Source organism: Macaca mulatta, chromosome 9 (assembly GCF_049350105.2).
Source record: "Macaca mulatta isolate MMU2019108-1 chromosome 9, T2T-MMU8v2.0, whole genome shotgun sequence".
Taxonomy (NCBI): domain Eukaryota; kingdom Metazoa; phylum Chordata; class Mammalia; order Primates; family Cercopithecidae; genus Macaca; species Macaca mulatta.
Window position 1 is genome coordinate 55,847,068 of NC_133414.1, and position 14,321 is coordinate 55,861,388.

At 51.4% G+C, this 14,321-nt stretch overlaps 1 protein-coding gene across 5 annotated transcripts; it reads left to right on the forward strand.

Moving 5' to 3' along the window:
* The first annotated feature begins 441 nt into the window (after positions 1–441).
* Positions 442–5,409, forward strand: FXYD4 (FXYD domain containing ion transport regulator 4). 5 transcript variants are annotated; one of them, XM_015146887.3, is made up of 9 exons: positions 442–499; positions 1,868–1,913; positions 2,741–2,900; positions 3,540–3,572; positions 3,703–3,729; positions 4,589–4,663; positions 4,767–4,806; positions 5,105–5,142; positions 5,220–5,409. In XM_015146887.3, exons 3-9 carry the CDS (start codon positions 2,864–2,866, stop codon positions 5,237–5,239), a joined length of 270 nt encoding a protein of 89 aa, XP_015002373.1. In that variant the 5' UTR covers positions 442–499; positions 1,868–1,913; positions 2,741–2,863; the 3' UTR covers positions 5,240–5,409. The 5 variants fall into 5 exon arrangements, with proteins under 5 accessions (XP_015002373.1, XP_015002371.2, XP_015002372.2 ...); XM_015146888.3 differs by having other exon boundaries at positions 452–499; positions 2,768–2,900; XM_015146885.3 differs by lacking the exon at positions 5,105–5,142.
* The last annotated feature ends 8,912 nt before the right edge of the window (positions 5,410–14,321 follow it).

Sequence of the window (14,321 nt, forward strand, 5' to 3'; positions counted from 1 at the left end):
GTAATCCTAGCACTTTGGGAGGCCGAGGTGGGCAGACTGCCTGAGCTCGGGAGTTCGAGACCCGCCTGGGCAACACGGTGAAACCCCATCTCTACTAAAATACAAAAAAAAAATTAGCCAGACGTGGTGGCGTGCACCTGTAGTCCCAGCTACTCGGAGCCTGAGGCAGGAGAATTGCTTGAACCTGGGAGGCAGAGGTTGCAGTGAGCTGAGATCACACCACTGCACTCCAGCCCGGTAGACAGAGTGAGACTCCGTCTCAAAAAAAAAAAAAAAAAAAGAGAAGCCAAAAGAGGGTCTTCGGCCCAGCCCACCCCTCCCCAACAGCCCTGGGTGTGGCAGGCCGGTCAGGCTGAGTCTCAGGAAGCCTGACCATTTCCCTCCAGCCTGCGTCATGGAGCCCTGGGCGTGGCTGCAGGGTTTAAAGAGCCGACCCACCTGCCTGGGCCTCCACAGCCCAGCAACCTCCTCAGATCCATTCTCTGCGCTGCCAGCTCAGGTGAGTCCTCACCCAGGTGACCTTGCAGGTGACCAGGCGTCCACTTCGGGGCTGCTGGGTGAAGGGGGTGGGTGCCCAAGAATTCTGAGTAATGACAAGCCTGTTGAGGTGTCTGAGGGCAGATATGGCTGCAGTAGACGCTTGAAGGCCTCTTGCTTTGCACCTACTGTCATATGGATGGTGGGTTGGGGGCTGGAGGAAACAGAAGCCAGCCCTTGGTTAAAGAATATATGAACTGGTGGGGTGCACCTGTGGTCCCAACTGCTTGAGATACTCAGGTGAGGAGATCACCTGAGCCAAGAGAGTTCAAGGTTGCAGTGAGCCGAGATCATGCCACTGCTGCCTTCCTGGGTAACAGAGCAAGACCCTGTCTCAAAAAAATAATAATAATAAAAATAAAAAAATAAAAAATGTGGCCTAGAGTTGAGACCCTCATATTCCAGGAACTCTTGTTGGTGAAGGTAGAGAGAGACCAGTGAAGGCTCGGGGAAGTCAGCTTTGGAGACTGCTCCTAGCCCAATAACCCATGTTCAGAAGCAGTGCCTAAGAGTCTCTCCCTCCAGTGCCTCCCTCCCGCTGCAGAAGGAGCAGTTTATTTAGGGATGTATCTATTTATTTATTTATTTTTAGATGGAGTCTCACTCTGTTGCCCGGGCTGGAGTGCACTTGCACAGTCTCAGCTCACTGCAACCTCCACCTTCCAGGTTCAAGTGATTCTTCGGCCTCAGCTTCCCAAGAAGCTGGGAATACAGGCGCCTGTCACCACACCTGGCTAAGTTTTGTATTTTTAGTATAGACGGGGTTTTGCCATGTTGGCCAGGCTGATCTTGAACTCCTGACCTCAGGTGATCCACCCACCTCAGCCCCAAAGTGCTGGGATTATAGGTGTGAGTCACTGCGCCCAACCTATGGATGTATTTTTTTTTTTTTTTTTTTTTTTTGAGACGGAGTCTCGCTCTGTCGCCCAAGCTGGAGTGCAGTGGCCGGATCTCAGCTCACTGCAAGCTCCGCCGCCCGAGTTTACACCATTCTCCTGCCTCAGCCTCCCGAGTAGCTGGGACTACAGGCGCCTGCCACCTCGCCCGGCTAGTTTTTTTGTATTTTTTAGTAGAGACGGGGTTTCACCGTGTTAGCCAGGATGGTCTTGATCTCCTGACCTCGTGATCCGCCCGTCTCAGCCTCCCAAAGTGCTGGGATTACAGGCTTGAGCCACCGCGCCCGGCCCCTATGGATGTATTTATTGTAACAGGTTTTTAGTGCTTACTGTGTGCTAGGCATGGTTCTTAGGCTTCGCAAATAGTAGTTCATGTAATTCCATTGCTATAACCTTATGAAGTTGCTACTATTCTGATGATCCTCCTTTTACAGGACACTGGTGAAGGAGCAGTGAGGAACCTGCAGAGTCACACCGTTGGTAAGTTGCTGAGAATCGACCCAGCCCAGACAGCTGGCCCTGGATCTGTGATCTCATCAGGAGGCCAGAGCTGGGTACAGCAGATGATAACAATGGCTTCAGTATTGAAGACTTGACCACACTAGGCTAACAATATGCAGAGGGCTGGGAGGGGCCCTGCGCTCAAAGACTCAGCCTCCCCAAGGACAAGTAAATGGGGTCCTGGCTACTTCCAACCTGAGGGAGAAATGTCATACCACAGGAGGTCTATACTCTGAGAGCAGAATCTGGGGCTGCTGGAGCAGGGTCCCCTGCCAGGGCTGGCAGGGGAGGTCCTGGCTGCTGTAGTCACCTCATCCCAGGATTCAGCGCTTCCTTCCTCCTCTGCACCCTTGCTTTTGTGGAGGCTGTCTGGGAATTCAGACTCAGGGCACTGGACTCTGGCCACCCCAGGCCCAGACCTTTGGGAGCAATAGCCTGGGGCCTGATAACAATGCCCTTTGTGTGGGGTTAGGAAGTCCAGACCCTGACTTAGAATAGCAGCCACCTGACCCTGGGCATCTGATTACACCTCTCTAAGCTCCATTTCTTTTTTTTCCTCCTCTGAAATTGAGACAATAATAGTGCCTTCCTCATAGGGAGGAGTAGGGGGTGGGTTTGTCACATGGATTTTAACAACGCCTTCTGCAGCACTTACTCTGTGCAGGCACAGTTCTGAGCTCTTAGCTCGTGCTTACTCCCCCAGGCCGTCACTATCTCTAGGTGGGAAGGCAGAAAGTAGTCACTTTCCCAAGATCACCCCACAAGCAAGTGTATCCTTGGGGTTTGTACACCTACTCTCACCACAGGGCTGTGCCTGCCCCCGCCCCCTGTAGCTGACCAAGCGAGCTGTGAGCCTGGAGCAGATCCGTGGGCTGCAGACCCCAGCCCCAGTGCCTATCCCCCTGCAGTCCTGCCACTCGAACTGTGACATGGAGAGAGTGACCCTGGCCCTTCTCCTACTGGCAGGTGAGTCCTCCCAGTCTCTTGGGACCCTCTTGCAATCACCCCACCCACAAAGGCAGCAAAAGTCAGACAACATCTCCCAAAGTTATTTAAACTGACAATTTAGAGAAAAACATGAAGGAAATGACAGTACAGGTAGGATGAGAATATTGCAAAAAGGTCCTAATAGCTCCAGAGGAATTGAACCATGGAAAACATTAACCATCTGTGGCTTGAAGACAAAAGCAGGATGGCACAGTGGCTCAGGCCTGTAATCCTAGCGCTTTGGGAGGCCAAGGTGGGAGGATCACTTGAGCCTGGGAGGTCGAGGCTGCAGTGAGCTAGGATTGCACCATTGCACTCCAGCCTGGGTGACAGAGGTTCCAACTCAAAAAAAAAGACAAGCACTCCCTGTTTCTTCAGGGGGCAGAGACATAACAAACCATCCCTGTTACCAGGTACACAGGAGCATCAGGAAGCCTGGGAAGGCAGGGCTTGGGCGGGGCCAAACCCTGAGGCTGTGTGGGGCTGGGGAGGGCGTGAGGAAGGGAACTGGTGGCTCCAGGGTCACCCCACAACCTCTGTGCTGGGGTCCTGCTGCCTGACTTACTTGGACACCAGTGTCATGAATTCCCACCCATTTTCTCTGCTCTTCCCACACAGGCCTGACTGCCTTGGAAGCCAATGACCCATTTGGTGAGTGAGGCCCCCAAACAGCCTGCCCACTCTGCCCACATCTCCCCTCTGATACCCACATCTCCCCTCTGATACCCACATCCTGTCTCCTGGTTCTGGTTCTGAAGTCTTTTTCCCCCACTTTTTCTAGCCAATGAAGATGATCCCTTCTACTATGGTAAGAGCTGATATTCCCACCCCCACCCTCCCCTTGCTTATCCTGGACCTCTTTGCCAGACAAGTTGGTGAGGGGTGGTGTGGACCTAGTGTACACAAAGTGGGATGGAGGATTAAACCTGGTCTCTGTGAGAGCGTTGCTCCAGCAAGGGGAGGGTGGCCACAGGATGCTTAGGAACGCTCCTGGTGAAGGGCTGGTGTCTGGGCGGTTAGGCCCCCCGATACAACACCCCTACCCTCCTGCCTTCACTCACCCTCACTCTCCCCTTCCCTAGTCCCCAGCCCTCAGGCAGTTCTCCTCTATTCCTCTCCCCTGGGCCTCAGCCCCAGGATAGCTTTCCTTGATTATCCTTCAAAGCCCCTTCTTTGCGCACGTCCACTTCTTCTTCTTTTTTTTTTTTTTCTTGAGACAGATTCTGACTCTGTCGCCTAGGCTGGAGTGCAGTGGCATGATCTCTGCTCACTGCAACCTCCACCTCCTGGGTTCAAGCAATTCTCCTGTCTCAGCCTCCCGAGTAGGTGGGACTACAGGTGCCCGCTGCCATGCCCAGCTAATTTTTGTATTTTTAGTAGAGATGGGGTTTCACCATATTGGTTAGGCTGGTCTCGAACTTCTGACCTCAGGTGATCTGCCCGCCTTAACCTCCCAAAGTGCTGGGATTACAGGTGTGAGCCACCATGCCTGGCCTCACCTTTTTTCTTCTTAATGTTTCCCCACCAGACACAGAATGATGTCTGTGTTGCTGGCTTGTCTTTATGCATATGGCAGCGGCTGGCACAAGCAGGGGCCCACGAATGTCTTTTGAATGAATGAGTGAGGCCCCAGGCTGGTGCAAGCACACTCTCTGTACCTGCCCCAGACTGGAAAAACCTGCAGCTGAGCGGACTGATCTGCGGAGGGCTCCTGGCCATTGCTGGGATCGTGGCAGTTCTGAGTGAGTGGCAGGGCAGGTGGGGCTGGCGGACAGGGTGGGGCAGGAAGAGAGAGTGCTCTGATTCCAGCACTGACCCTGGCACTGACCCCTCTCTCCCTCCCAGGTAGCAAATGCAAATGCAAGAGCAGCCAGAAGCAGCACAGGTGAGCCCAACCCTGTGGTGCGCCCCTCCTTCAGGGCAGAACTATGGGAGGACAGTCCTGACCTGGAGAGTGGACAGGGTCCTGGCCATTCACTGGACTTGCAGCCAGCTTTGTTATTCAGATAGTCAACCCTGAAGGGCCCCAGTCAGGGAAAGCTCTGACCTCGGTATTGTGTGAAGTGACCATGGAAGGAGAGCAAGGAGGTGCACTCTTGGGGCCAGGCGGCAAGAGTCTGGGATGTAGGGTAGAAGGTCCTCCAGGCTAACCTGATACTACTCTGATGCGGTCCTTTCTCTAGTCCCGTACTTGAGAAAACTATCCCACTCATCACTCCAGGTGAGACGGGCTTCCGTGGGCTGAGGGGGTGCCTGTGTAAGGATTGTGTCTGATGGCCTGCCTGCCACTCTCCGCAGGCTCTACCACTACCTGCTGAGCATAGGACCGGCCTCCAGGGATGGCCTGAAGCCTAACACTGGCCCCCAGCGCCTCCTCCCCTGGGAGGCCTTATCCTCAAAGAAGGACTTCTTTCCAAGGGCAGGCTGTTAGGCCCCTTTCCAATCAGGAGGCTTTTTTTCTGAATTAAACTCGCCCCACCACCCCTTCCTCTGTAGTCTTGTGATCCATCGTCTTTGGGTCTGGGGGCGAGTAATCCCTCGGATTGCTGACTTTCCCTGGAGGCCCACTCCCAACGAGCTTCCCGATCCCTGAGTCCCTGCCACCCAACTGTCTCCTATGGCTCCCACTCCAGCAAGCCCCACAGAGACCCATGTACCGTGAGACACCACAGTGTTATAACAGAAGACCTTTCCATTTCCACCACTTGCACGGGGGTCCTAGAAGTCCTGATGCCTCAGGTACTCATGACTTCCTTTAACCTAGAGTGACCCCCAGGGCTCGCCCCCCATTGAAACCTCATCTCACCCAGTGAGTGCTCTCTATGGTAGAAAATGTAGCAATTCCTTCGACCCATTCCAGTAAAACCCTCAGCTCACCCTGTGGGCCCCACTCCTCCCAGGAAATATCCTGTGAAATTCCATGAAGAACTATGTCTTGAGAAGCCCTGCATAGTGCATGCGGGAGTCAAACACCATGTGTGCAAATCTGAGTTCTTTGGCATGCCCGAACTCCCCTCCAGGAAGACCTCCCTGGCAATGTCCCTGTAGCCCCCCAGGCAGGGGTGTGAAGTGCCGCTCCTGCCTGGTGCCCGTCCTGCAGTCCTGCCCCTTGACAGCCCAGGAGAAGGAACTGAGCCCACTTCTAGCCTCTGCCCCCAGCAAAGGCCAGAGCACAACAGAGTCCCTGCCAGGTGGCATCTCCCAATCTGAGGCCAGGGCCTGGGATGGGCAGCTGTCTCCAATGATGCATCCTCCCTCCACTTCTCAGGGTGGGCCACATCCTTGAGAAGTATGATGTATCCTAGACTTAGGGTCTCCTGACTTGTGGGCTGGGGTCAGAGACTTGTGCAGGGCCCCACAGAGGTATAAAAATGAGGTCCACATGTCTGCCAGAGCCTTTGAAACAGGACATGCAGGGGCTGAGAGCAAGGCTCCAAGGTGGGGCTGAGTGGGACTCAGGATACCTGGCTGAGTCCAACCACTATCAGGGAATCTTGGGTGGGTCACAGAACACCTGGCAAGCCTCAGTGCTTTGGGGAAGCTGCCCTGTACTGGCAGCCCCAGGTGGTATGGCCAGTCCGGGGGCGGCACTGAGTCTGCACAGGTGGACCCAGGGAGGGGCCTGTGCGCAAACCACCCTGGTGGAGGGAATCAGCAGCATGACTGGAATGCAGGCGATAGGATCACTGCGGAAGCAAGGCCCAGCCCTGTAGGCAAGGCCACAGAGGCAGGGGTGGGAGCCACCCAGCAGGGCTGATAGAAGGGGGTTCCTGAGCACGCCTCCTCATCCAGGGGGTGCAGTGCAGAGCTCTCTCCTCATTGGCACCGGAAGACGCTGGTGTGAGGGACTGCTTTTGAGAACATGAAAAGTGAGGTAAGAAAGCTGAGTCTGCAGTGGCAGACCCAGGGGAAGCCACACAAAGGTGACTGGAAGCAGTGCATGCTTTCTGACTGAGGAACCCAGGACGCAGTCATGACTATCAGGAGCTCTGCTGTTTGAAATCCTAGCAAACCTTGTCCTTGCATGGTGGCCCCATGACCCTGACAAGAGATGCAGCCTTGACTTCCAACCCCAGTGCCCCGCTGGGGAGCAGAGGTTTCTGGACATGACATCCACCCACCTCCACCTTTACATGTGTCCTGGGGCCACATCGTGGTGGAGACCTGCTGCTCTGCTTTCAAGCTCTCATGCTGCTTCATTTAAACTTCTCCTGGACAGGTGCCACAGTTTCCCCAAGTCCTGTAAGTGACCACTTATGTAGGAGGCCCCACCGCACATGAGTCCCTAGGTGTGACTGCCCAGTGACAGGCTTATCCCTCCGATGTGGAGGGTGACAGCTCTAGCTTATGGAGCCTGGGGAAATCATGATGGGAGGAGTCAGAAACTGATGGGAGGCCAGGCCTGGGTGACAGTGGAGGACGGAGTCAGTGTCAGCCCCAGGTGGATGAGGCTGGGCCCTGGAGTTGGGCTGCTGGTTCCCAGCAGAAATGAGCTCTCCTCTCTCCCTTCTGGGAGTGAGGAATGGGCTGACTAGGGCATGACACAGGCTCTCCAGGCTTCCCTTTGTGGGATTACTGGCTGTGCCTCAGATACCCCTTCCTGGGGCCTGTTTCGGAGGTGGGGGGTAATTTCTCCTTGTCATCTTCTCCTAGTTGAGGGGCTGCGGGGAGAGGTGGGGGGGACCAGAGAAAGCAAAGGGTCATTTCCACTCAGTTGGGGATTTACTATGTGACAGACACCACTGTAAATACTTCACACATGTCCAATTTTCCTAGCAACCTATGAGATGCGGATGACATTAGGGTTAGGGTTAGGGTTAGGTTAGAGGAGAGGAGGCACCCAGAGGTTCTCATGGGCTAACGAATTCCACAGCCAGCCTCCAACCCAGGTGTCCTGCTCCTGAGCCCTGTTTCCAAAGATCTGGGGCCTGTTGCCTTCCCAATGTTTATCATTATCAAAGACAGAACCCAGGGACTGTGCTGCTGGGTGACTATACATCCTTCCTCACTTTTTTATTTTAAAAATCTTTTTATTTTTCAGGGCTGGGCTCAGTGGCTCATGCCTGTAATCTCAGCACTTTGGGAAGCTGAGGTGGGAGGATCACTTGAGGTCAGGAGTTCGGGACCAGCCTGGCCAACATGTTGAAACCCTGTAACTACTAAAAATACAAAAATCGGCCAGGCGCAGTGGCTCACGCCTGTAATCCTAGCTACTCAGGAGGCTAAGGTGGGAGGATCACTTGAACCCAGGATGTGGAGGTTGCAGTGAGCCGAGATCGCACCACTGCACTCCAGCCTGGGTGACAGACCGAGACTCTGTCTCCAGAAAAAAGAAAAGAAAAGAAAACAAACATCATAGAGACATTTACTCACAAGGTAAACCAACTTCTAACCTAGCACCCCCAAATTATCAAGGTTAAAAGTTTGCCCCCACACAAAAAAAAGTTTGCTAATCTTTCAGATCATCTTTTCCCTCTTGTACCTGGGAGTTGGCCTTGTGAGTTTGAGATCAGAACTCAGGCTATTGCTGGGCACAGTGGCTCAAGCCTGTAATCCAGGCACTTTGGGAGGCTGAGGTGGGCGGATCACCTGAGGTCGGGAGTTCAAGACCAGCCTGACCAACATGGTGAAATCCCGTCTCTACTAAAAATACAAAATTAGCTGGGCGTGGTGGCACATGCCTGTAATCCAAGCTACTCAGGAGGCTGAGGAAGGAGAATCACTTGAACCCCGGAGGTGGAGGTTGCAGTGAGCCAAGATCGAGCCATTGCACTCCAGCCTAGCAACAGAGTGAGACTCGGTCTCAAAAAAAAAAAAAAAGAACTCAGGCTATTGTTTCAGAACCCAAAGTTGAGGACTAGAGAAAGGACTTATTCTGATTTAAAATAATCCTTTTTTTTCTGAGACAGGGTCTGGCTCTGTCACCTAGGCTGGAGTGCAGTGGTGCAACCTCACTACAACCTCTACTTCAGCCTCCCAAGTAGCTGGAACTACAGGCACATGCCACCACACACGGCTATATTTTTTGTAGAGATGAGGTCTCATCATGTTGTCCAGGCTAGTCTCAAACTCCTGAGCTCAAGCCATCAGCCCACCTCAACCTCCCAAAGTGCTAGGAATATAGGCATGAGCCATGGCACCCAGCTCTCTTTTTAAAATTTCTATATATTTTTTCTTTTCTTTCTTTTTTAAAAAATTTATTTCTTAAAACTGGGTCTCACTCTCTCACCCAGACTGGAGTACAGTAGCATGTGGCAGCCACAACCTCCTGGGCTAAAGCAATCTTCCCACCTTAGCCTCCGGATTAGCTAGGACCACAGGCGCAGTGTCACTATGCCCAGCTAATTTTTTTTTTGTTTTTGAGATGGAGTTTCGCTCTTGTTGCCCAGGCTGGAGTGCAATGGCGCGATCTTGGCTTACCACAACCTCTGCCCCCTGGGTTCAAGCGATTCTTCTGCCTCAGCCTCCTGTGAAGCTGGGATTACAGGCATATGCCACCATGCCTGGCTAATTTTGTTTTGTTTTTTCTTTAGTAGAGACGGGGTTTTTCCATGTTGGTCAGGCTGGTCTTGAACTCCCAGCCTCAGGTGATCTGCCCACCTCAGCCTCCCAAAGTGCTGGGATTACAGGCATGAGTCACTGCACCCGGGCCAGCGAATTTTTTTGATGTAGAGATGGGCTCTCACTGTGTTGCCTAGGCTGGTCTGGAACTCCTGCGTTCAAGCAATCCTCCCACCTCAGCCTCCCAAAGTGCTGGGACTACAGGGGTGAGCCACAGCACCTGGCCTGCCTCTTTTTTCTCAACTAAACCAAACCAAACCAAAACAAAAAAACCTTACATTTAAGATAATTATAGATTCACATGCAATTGTAAAAAATAATACAGAGAGATAAGCCAGTTTCCCCCAGTGGCAATTTCTTGTATAACTATAGTACACTATATCACAACAGAATATTGAAACTGCTAGAAACATCGGTCTTACTGAGATTTCACCAGTGTTAGAACACTCATTTGTGTGCGCATGTGTTTAGTTCTGTGCAACTTTATCACCCGTGATTCCTGTGACCACCACAGTCAAGATCTAGAACAGTTCATCACTAGGATCCCTCATGCTCCTCTTTTATAGCCAAACCCATTTCCCTCCCTACTTAGGCCCTCCAGGCCTAACCTCTGGCAACCACTAAACTGTCCTCTATCTCTATAATTTTGTTATTTCCAGAATGTTAGGACCTGGCATGGTGGCCCACACCTGTAATCCCAAAACTTTGGGAAGCTGAGGCGGGTGGATCATCTAAGGTTAGGAGTTTGAGACCAGCCTGACCAACATGTTGAAACCCTGTCTCTACTGAAAATACAAAATTAGCCAGGCGTGGTGGCAGGCGCCTATAATCCCAGCTACTCCGGAGGCTGAAGCAGGTGAATCGCTTAAACCCGGGAGGAAGAGGTGCAGTGAGCCGAGACTGCACCACTGCATTCCAACCTGGACAATAGAGTGAGACTCTGTCTCAAAAAAAAGAAAAAAAGAATGTTAGGCTGGGTGTGGTGGCACATGCCTGTAGTCCCAGCTACTTAGGATAAAGCAGTTGAACCACTGGAGAGTTTGAGGCTGCAGTGAACTCTGATTGCGATCATGCCATTGTATTCGAGCCTGGGTGACAGAGCAAGGCCCGGTCTCAAGAAAAAAAAAAAAAAAAAAGGGAGCTGTGATCTCACAACTGCTCTTTAGCATGGGCAACAGAGTAAGATTCTGTCTTTTTTTTTTTTCAAGACGGAGTCTCACTCTGTCACCAGGCTGGAGTGCAATGGCCTGATCTTGGCTCACTGCACTCTCCACCTCCTGGGTTCAAGTCATTCTCCTGCCTAAGCCTCCTGAGTAGCTAGGACTGCAGGCATGTGCCACCACACCAGCTAATTTTTGTAATTTTAGTAGAGACGGGATTTCACCATGTTGGCCAGGATGGTCTGGAACTCCTGACCTCAGGCGATCCGCCTGCCTCGTCCTCCCAAAGTGCTGGGATTATAGGTGTGAGCCACCGCTCCCAGCCTGATTCTGTCTTTTTAAAAAAACAAAAACAATAAAACTGAGATGCCTTGAGACTTGATGCATCTGCCAGCACCCAAATCATGAGGGTGGTCTTAGTGCAGGTGACTTATCTCCCATACTGCTAAGTACTCAGGGGGCTGCTTCTTGAAAGGTAACTAGGCCGGGCGCGGTGGCTCACGCCTGTAATCTCAGCACTTTGGGAGGCCGAGGTGCGCAGATTGCCTGAGGTCAGGAGTTCCAGACCAGCCTGGCCAACATGGTGAAACCCTGTGTATACTAAAAATATGAAAATTAGCCGGGTGTGGTGGCGGGTGCCTGGAATCCCAGGTACTCGGGAGGCGGAGACAGGAGAATCGCTCGAACCTGGGAGGAGATTACAGTGAGCCAAGATTACGCCACTGCACTCCAGCCTGGGCAACATAACGAGACCCCGTCTCAAAAAAAAAAAACAACAAAAAAACAAAAAACGAAAGAAAAGAAAAGAAAAGAAAGGTAACTAGCCCTCTCCTGCAGAAAACATGGCCTTGATTCAGAACACTCAGAGTTTCAGGGTTTGGCCTGAGTGTTTACTGAGACTCATCAGAGGCGCCACATGAAATCATTTAGGAACACAGGTACCTCTTTGATGGGGCCTATGCTGTCATTGGTAGCAGATGGCAGAGCAGCTGGTGGAGTCTTTGCATCCTTCTGGTCACCTGGTAATTAGCAGGAGTAGTATTTTCTTTTATATTTTTTTGAGACAGGGTCTAACTGTCACCCAGGCTGAGGTGCAGTGGTGCAATCTTGGCTCACTGCAACCTCTGCCTCCTGGGCTCAAGTGATCCTGCCACCTCAGCCTCCCAAGTAGCTGGCCTACAGGTGTGAGCCACCATGGGCCCAAGTAATTTTTATATTTTTTGTAGAGTTGGGGGTCTCGCTATATTGCCCAAGCTGCTCAAACTCATCAGCTCGGCCGGGCACACTGGCTCACGCCTGTAATCCTAGTACTTTGGGAGGCCGAGGTGGGTGGATCACCTAAGGTCCAGAGTTCAAGACCAGCCTGGCCAACATGGTAAAACCCCATCTCTACTAAAAATACAAAAATTAGCTGGGCGTGGCAACATGCACCTGTAATCCCAGCTACTCAGGGAGCTAAGGCAGAATCGCTTGACTAGGGAGGCGGAGATTGCAGTGAGCTGAGATCGCACCACTGCACTCCAGCCTGGGTAAGAGTGAGACTCTGTCTTAAAACAAAACAAAACAAAACAAAACAAAACAAAACAAAAACCCTCCTCAGTTCAAGCGATCCACCTGCCTCAGCCTCCCAAAGCACTGGCATTACAGGTATGAGCCACTGTGCCAGGCCTCAGGGTATTTTCAAGTGTTAAAGCAGCTTTCTCCAAAATCCAAAACTACTACCCAAAATTATGCCTCTTTCTTAGTGATGAGTTTCTGTAACCAGGACCCTTGAGATTTCAACACCTGGCATTTTTAGTGACTCAAATAATGAAAATTCTTATCAGGTCCTTACTTGCTTACACGTTAACCACTCGCTTTTTGCCCAATATTCCTTGTTTCCATAATGAAATTATAAACTGCTGGAATACTGTTCCTTGTGAAGGAGGGGTTAACTTCAGGGCCATAACAAAATTTTGCAGAACGAATGAGTATCTTTAAACACACTGTGACCAGCTGCAGACACCCAGAAGTCTGGTTATTCAAGACACTATGTGAGACTAAAGAAACAGATTTTTCCCCCCTTAGTTCTCTGAAACTGCTCCTCCCTTATTCTCTAGCTGTGTAAAAACTCCCTAAGCCTGCCATGGTGGCGTATGCCTGTAATCCCAGCACTTTGGAAGGCTGAGGCTATAGTGTACTATGTCAATTGTGTATCTGCAGCAAGTTCGGCCTCAATATGACCTCCCAGGAGTGGAGGACCACTAGGTTGCCTAAGGAGGGATGAACTGTCCCAGGTTGAAAACGGAGGTCAAAACTTCCATGCTGAGGCCATGTGTGGTGGCTCACGCTTGTAATACCAGCACTTTGAGACACTGCACTCCAGCTTGGGTGATACAGGGAGATCCCATCTCTAAAAATAAAAAACAAAACAAAACCTCCACGCTGCTTCATTTTTGTTAAGGCAGATTTCTCACCTTGGCCAAATCAAATAAACCTTTATCTCCAAGCACCTGTGTCTCGATGTTTGGCATCAGCTACACAAGCCTGAATTTGGGGTTCTACAACATAACAAGATGCAGTATCTTGACCTTTACCTTGCAGGGAATGCCCTTGTCATGCCCAAGGCCACAGGTTGAAAAACATTTCCTGTAACAGTGTCAGTAAATATTTTAGGTTTTGTGGGCCATGTGGTCTCTGATACAACTACCCATCTGCCTGCCTGCTGTAACACCTGGGCAGCTATAGACCGTATTAACAAATGGGCATGGCTGTGTGAAATAGGCCTGGCTGGGTGCCATGGTACATGCCTGAAATCCTAGAACTTTGGGAGGCCGAAGAGTACAGATCACTTGAGCTGAGAAGTTCAAGACCAGTCTGGGCAACATAGTGAGACCCCATCTCTACAAATAATACATAAATTAGCTGGGAATAGTGGTGTGGGACTCCAGTCCCAGCTACTTGGGAGGCTGAGGTGGGAGGACAACTGGATAACTTGAGCACGGGAGGCTGACACTGCAGCGAGCCAGCATCATGCCACTAGACCCAACCTGGGAATCAGAGATTTGCTCCTCCCCGAGTTAACAATCCTGGAGCAAGGGGATGTGTTTTGCTGTCCATGTTACCTTGGGACATCAGGTCATCTAACACATTCACTTTCCCATCCCCTGAAGCCCTTTCCACCCATGCATCCTAAATCTAGCAGACTTCCAGGGGTGTGCAGGTACTCTTCCCCACCACTCTACAAAATCTGAGGTCTCATCTTCACCGCATTCCAGCCCCGTTTCCAACTGAAACTCCAGTTTTCCAGTGGAAACTTCACTGTTTCTCTGGTTTCCCTCACCTGTAGTCCTCTGCTTCCCCATGCAATGCTGACACTCGAAGCATGGTAGGCCCATGGGTAGGCAGAGATCCCAGATCAGGGCTACAGCAAGGATAGTTCTCTCTAGATTTTCCCTATGCCAGTCTTCTGCATCCCTGTATCCTGCCATTCCTGGTGATGCTGCTGCCCTCACATCAGGCCATCCAAGCATGCAGAACACTGGAACTAAGGACTGTACCTAAGCTGAGCCTCTGAAGCCCAATGGAGCTAGAAAAGGCTGAAGACTTCACAGACTTAATTTTTAATGCAACTCTCAGGGGTTTAACCAAAAGCATTTACTCTTTAAGATATTAATGAAGACCCTTAATACTGGTAAAA

Bases quoted from the DNA above. Each gene is read 5' to 3' on its own strand.
- FXYD4 (XM_015146885.3), top strand. From the start codon at position 2,864: ATGGAGAGAGTGACCCTGGCCCTTCTCCTACTGGCAG. The intron at 3,573-3,702 runs GTGAGTGAGGCC...CACTTTTTCTAG, and splicing joins GGAAGCCAATGACCCATTTG to CCAATGAAGATGATCCCTTC. The intron at 3,730-4,588 runs GTAAGAGCTGAT...TACCTGCCCCAG, and splicing joins AGATGATCCCTTCTACTATG to ACTGGAAAAACCTGCAGCTG.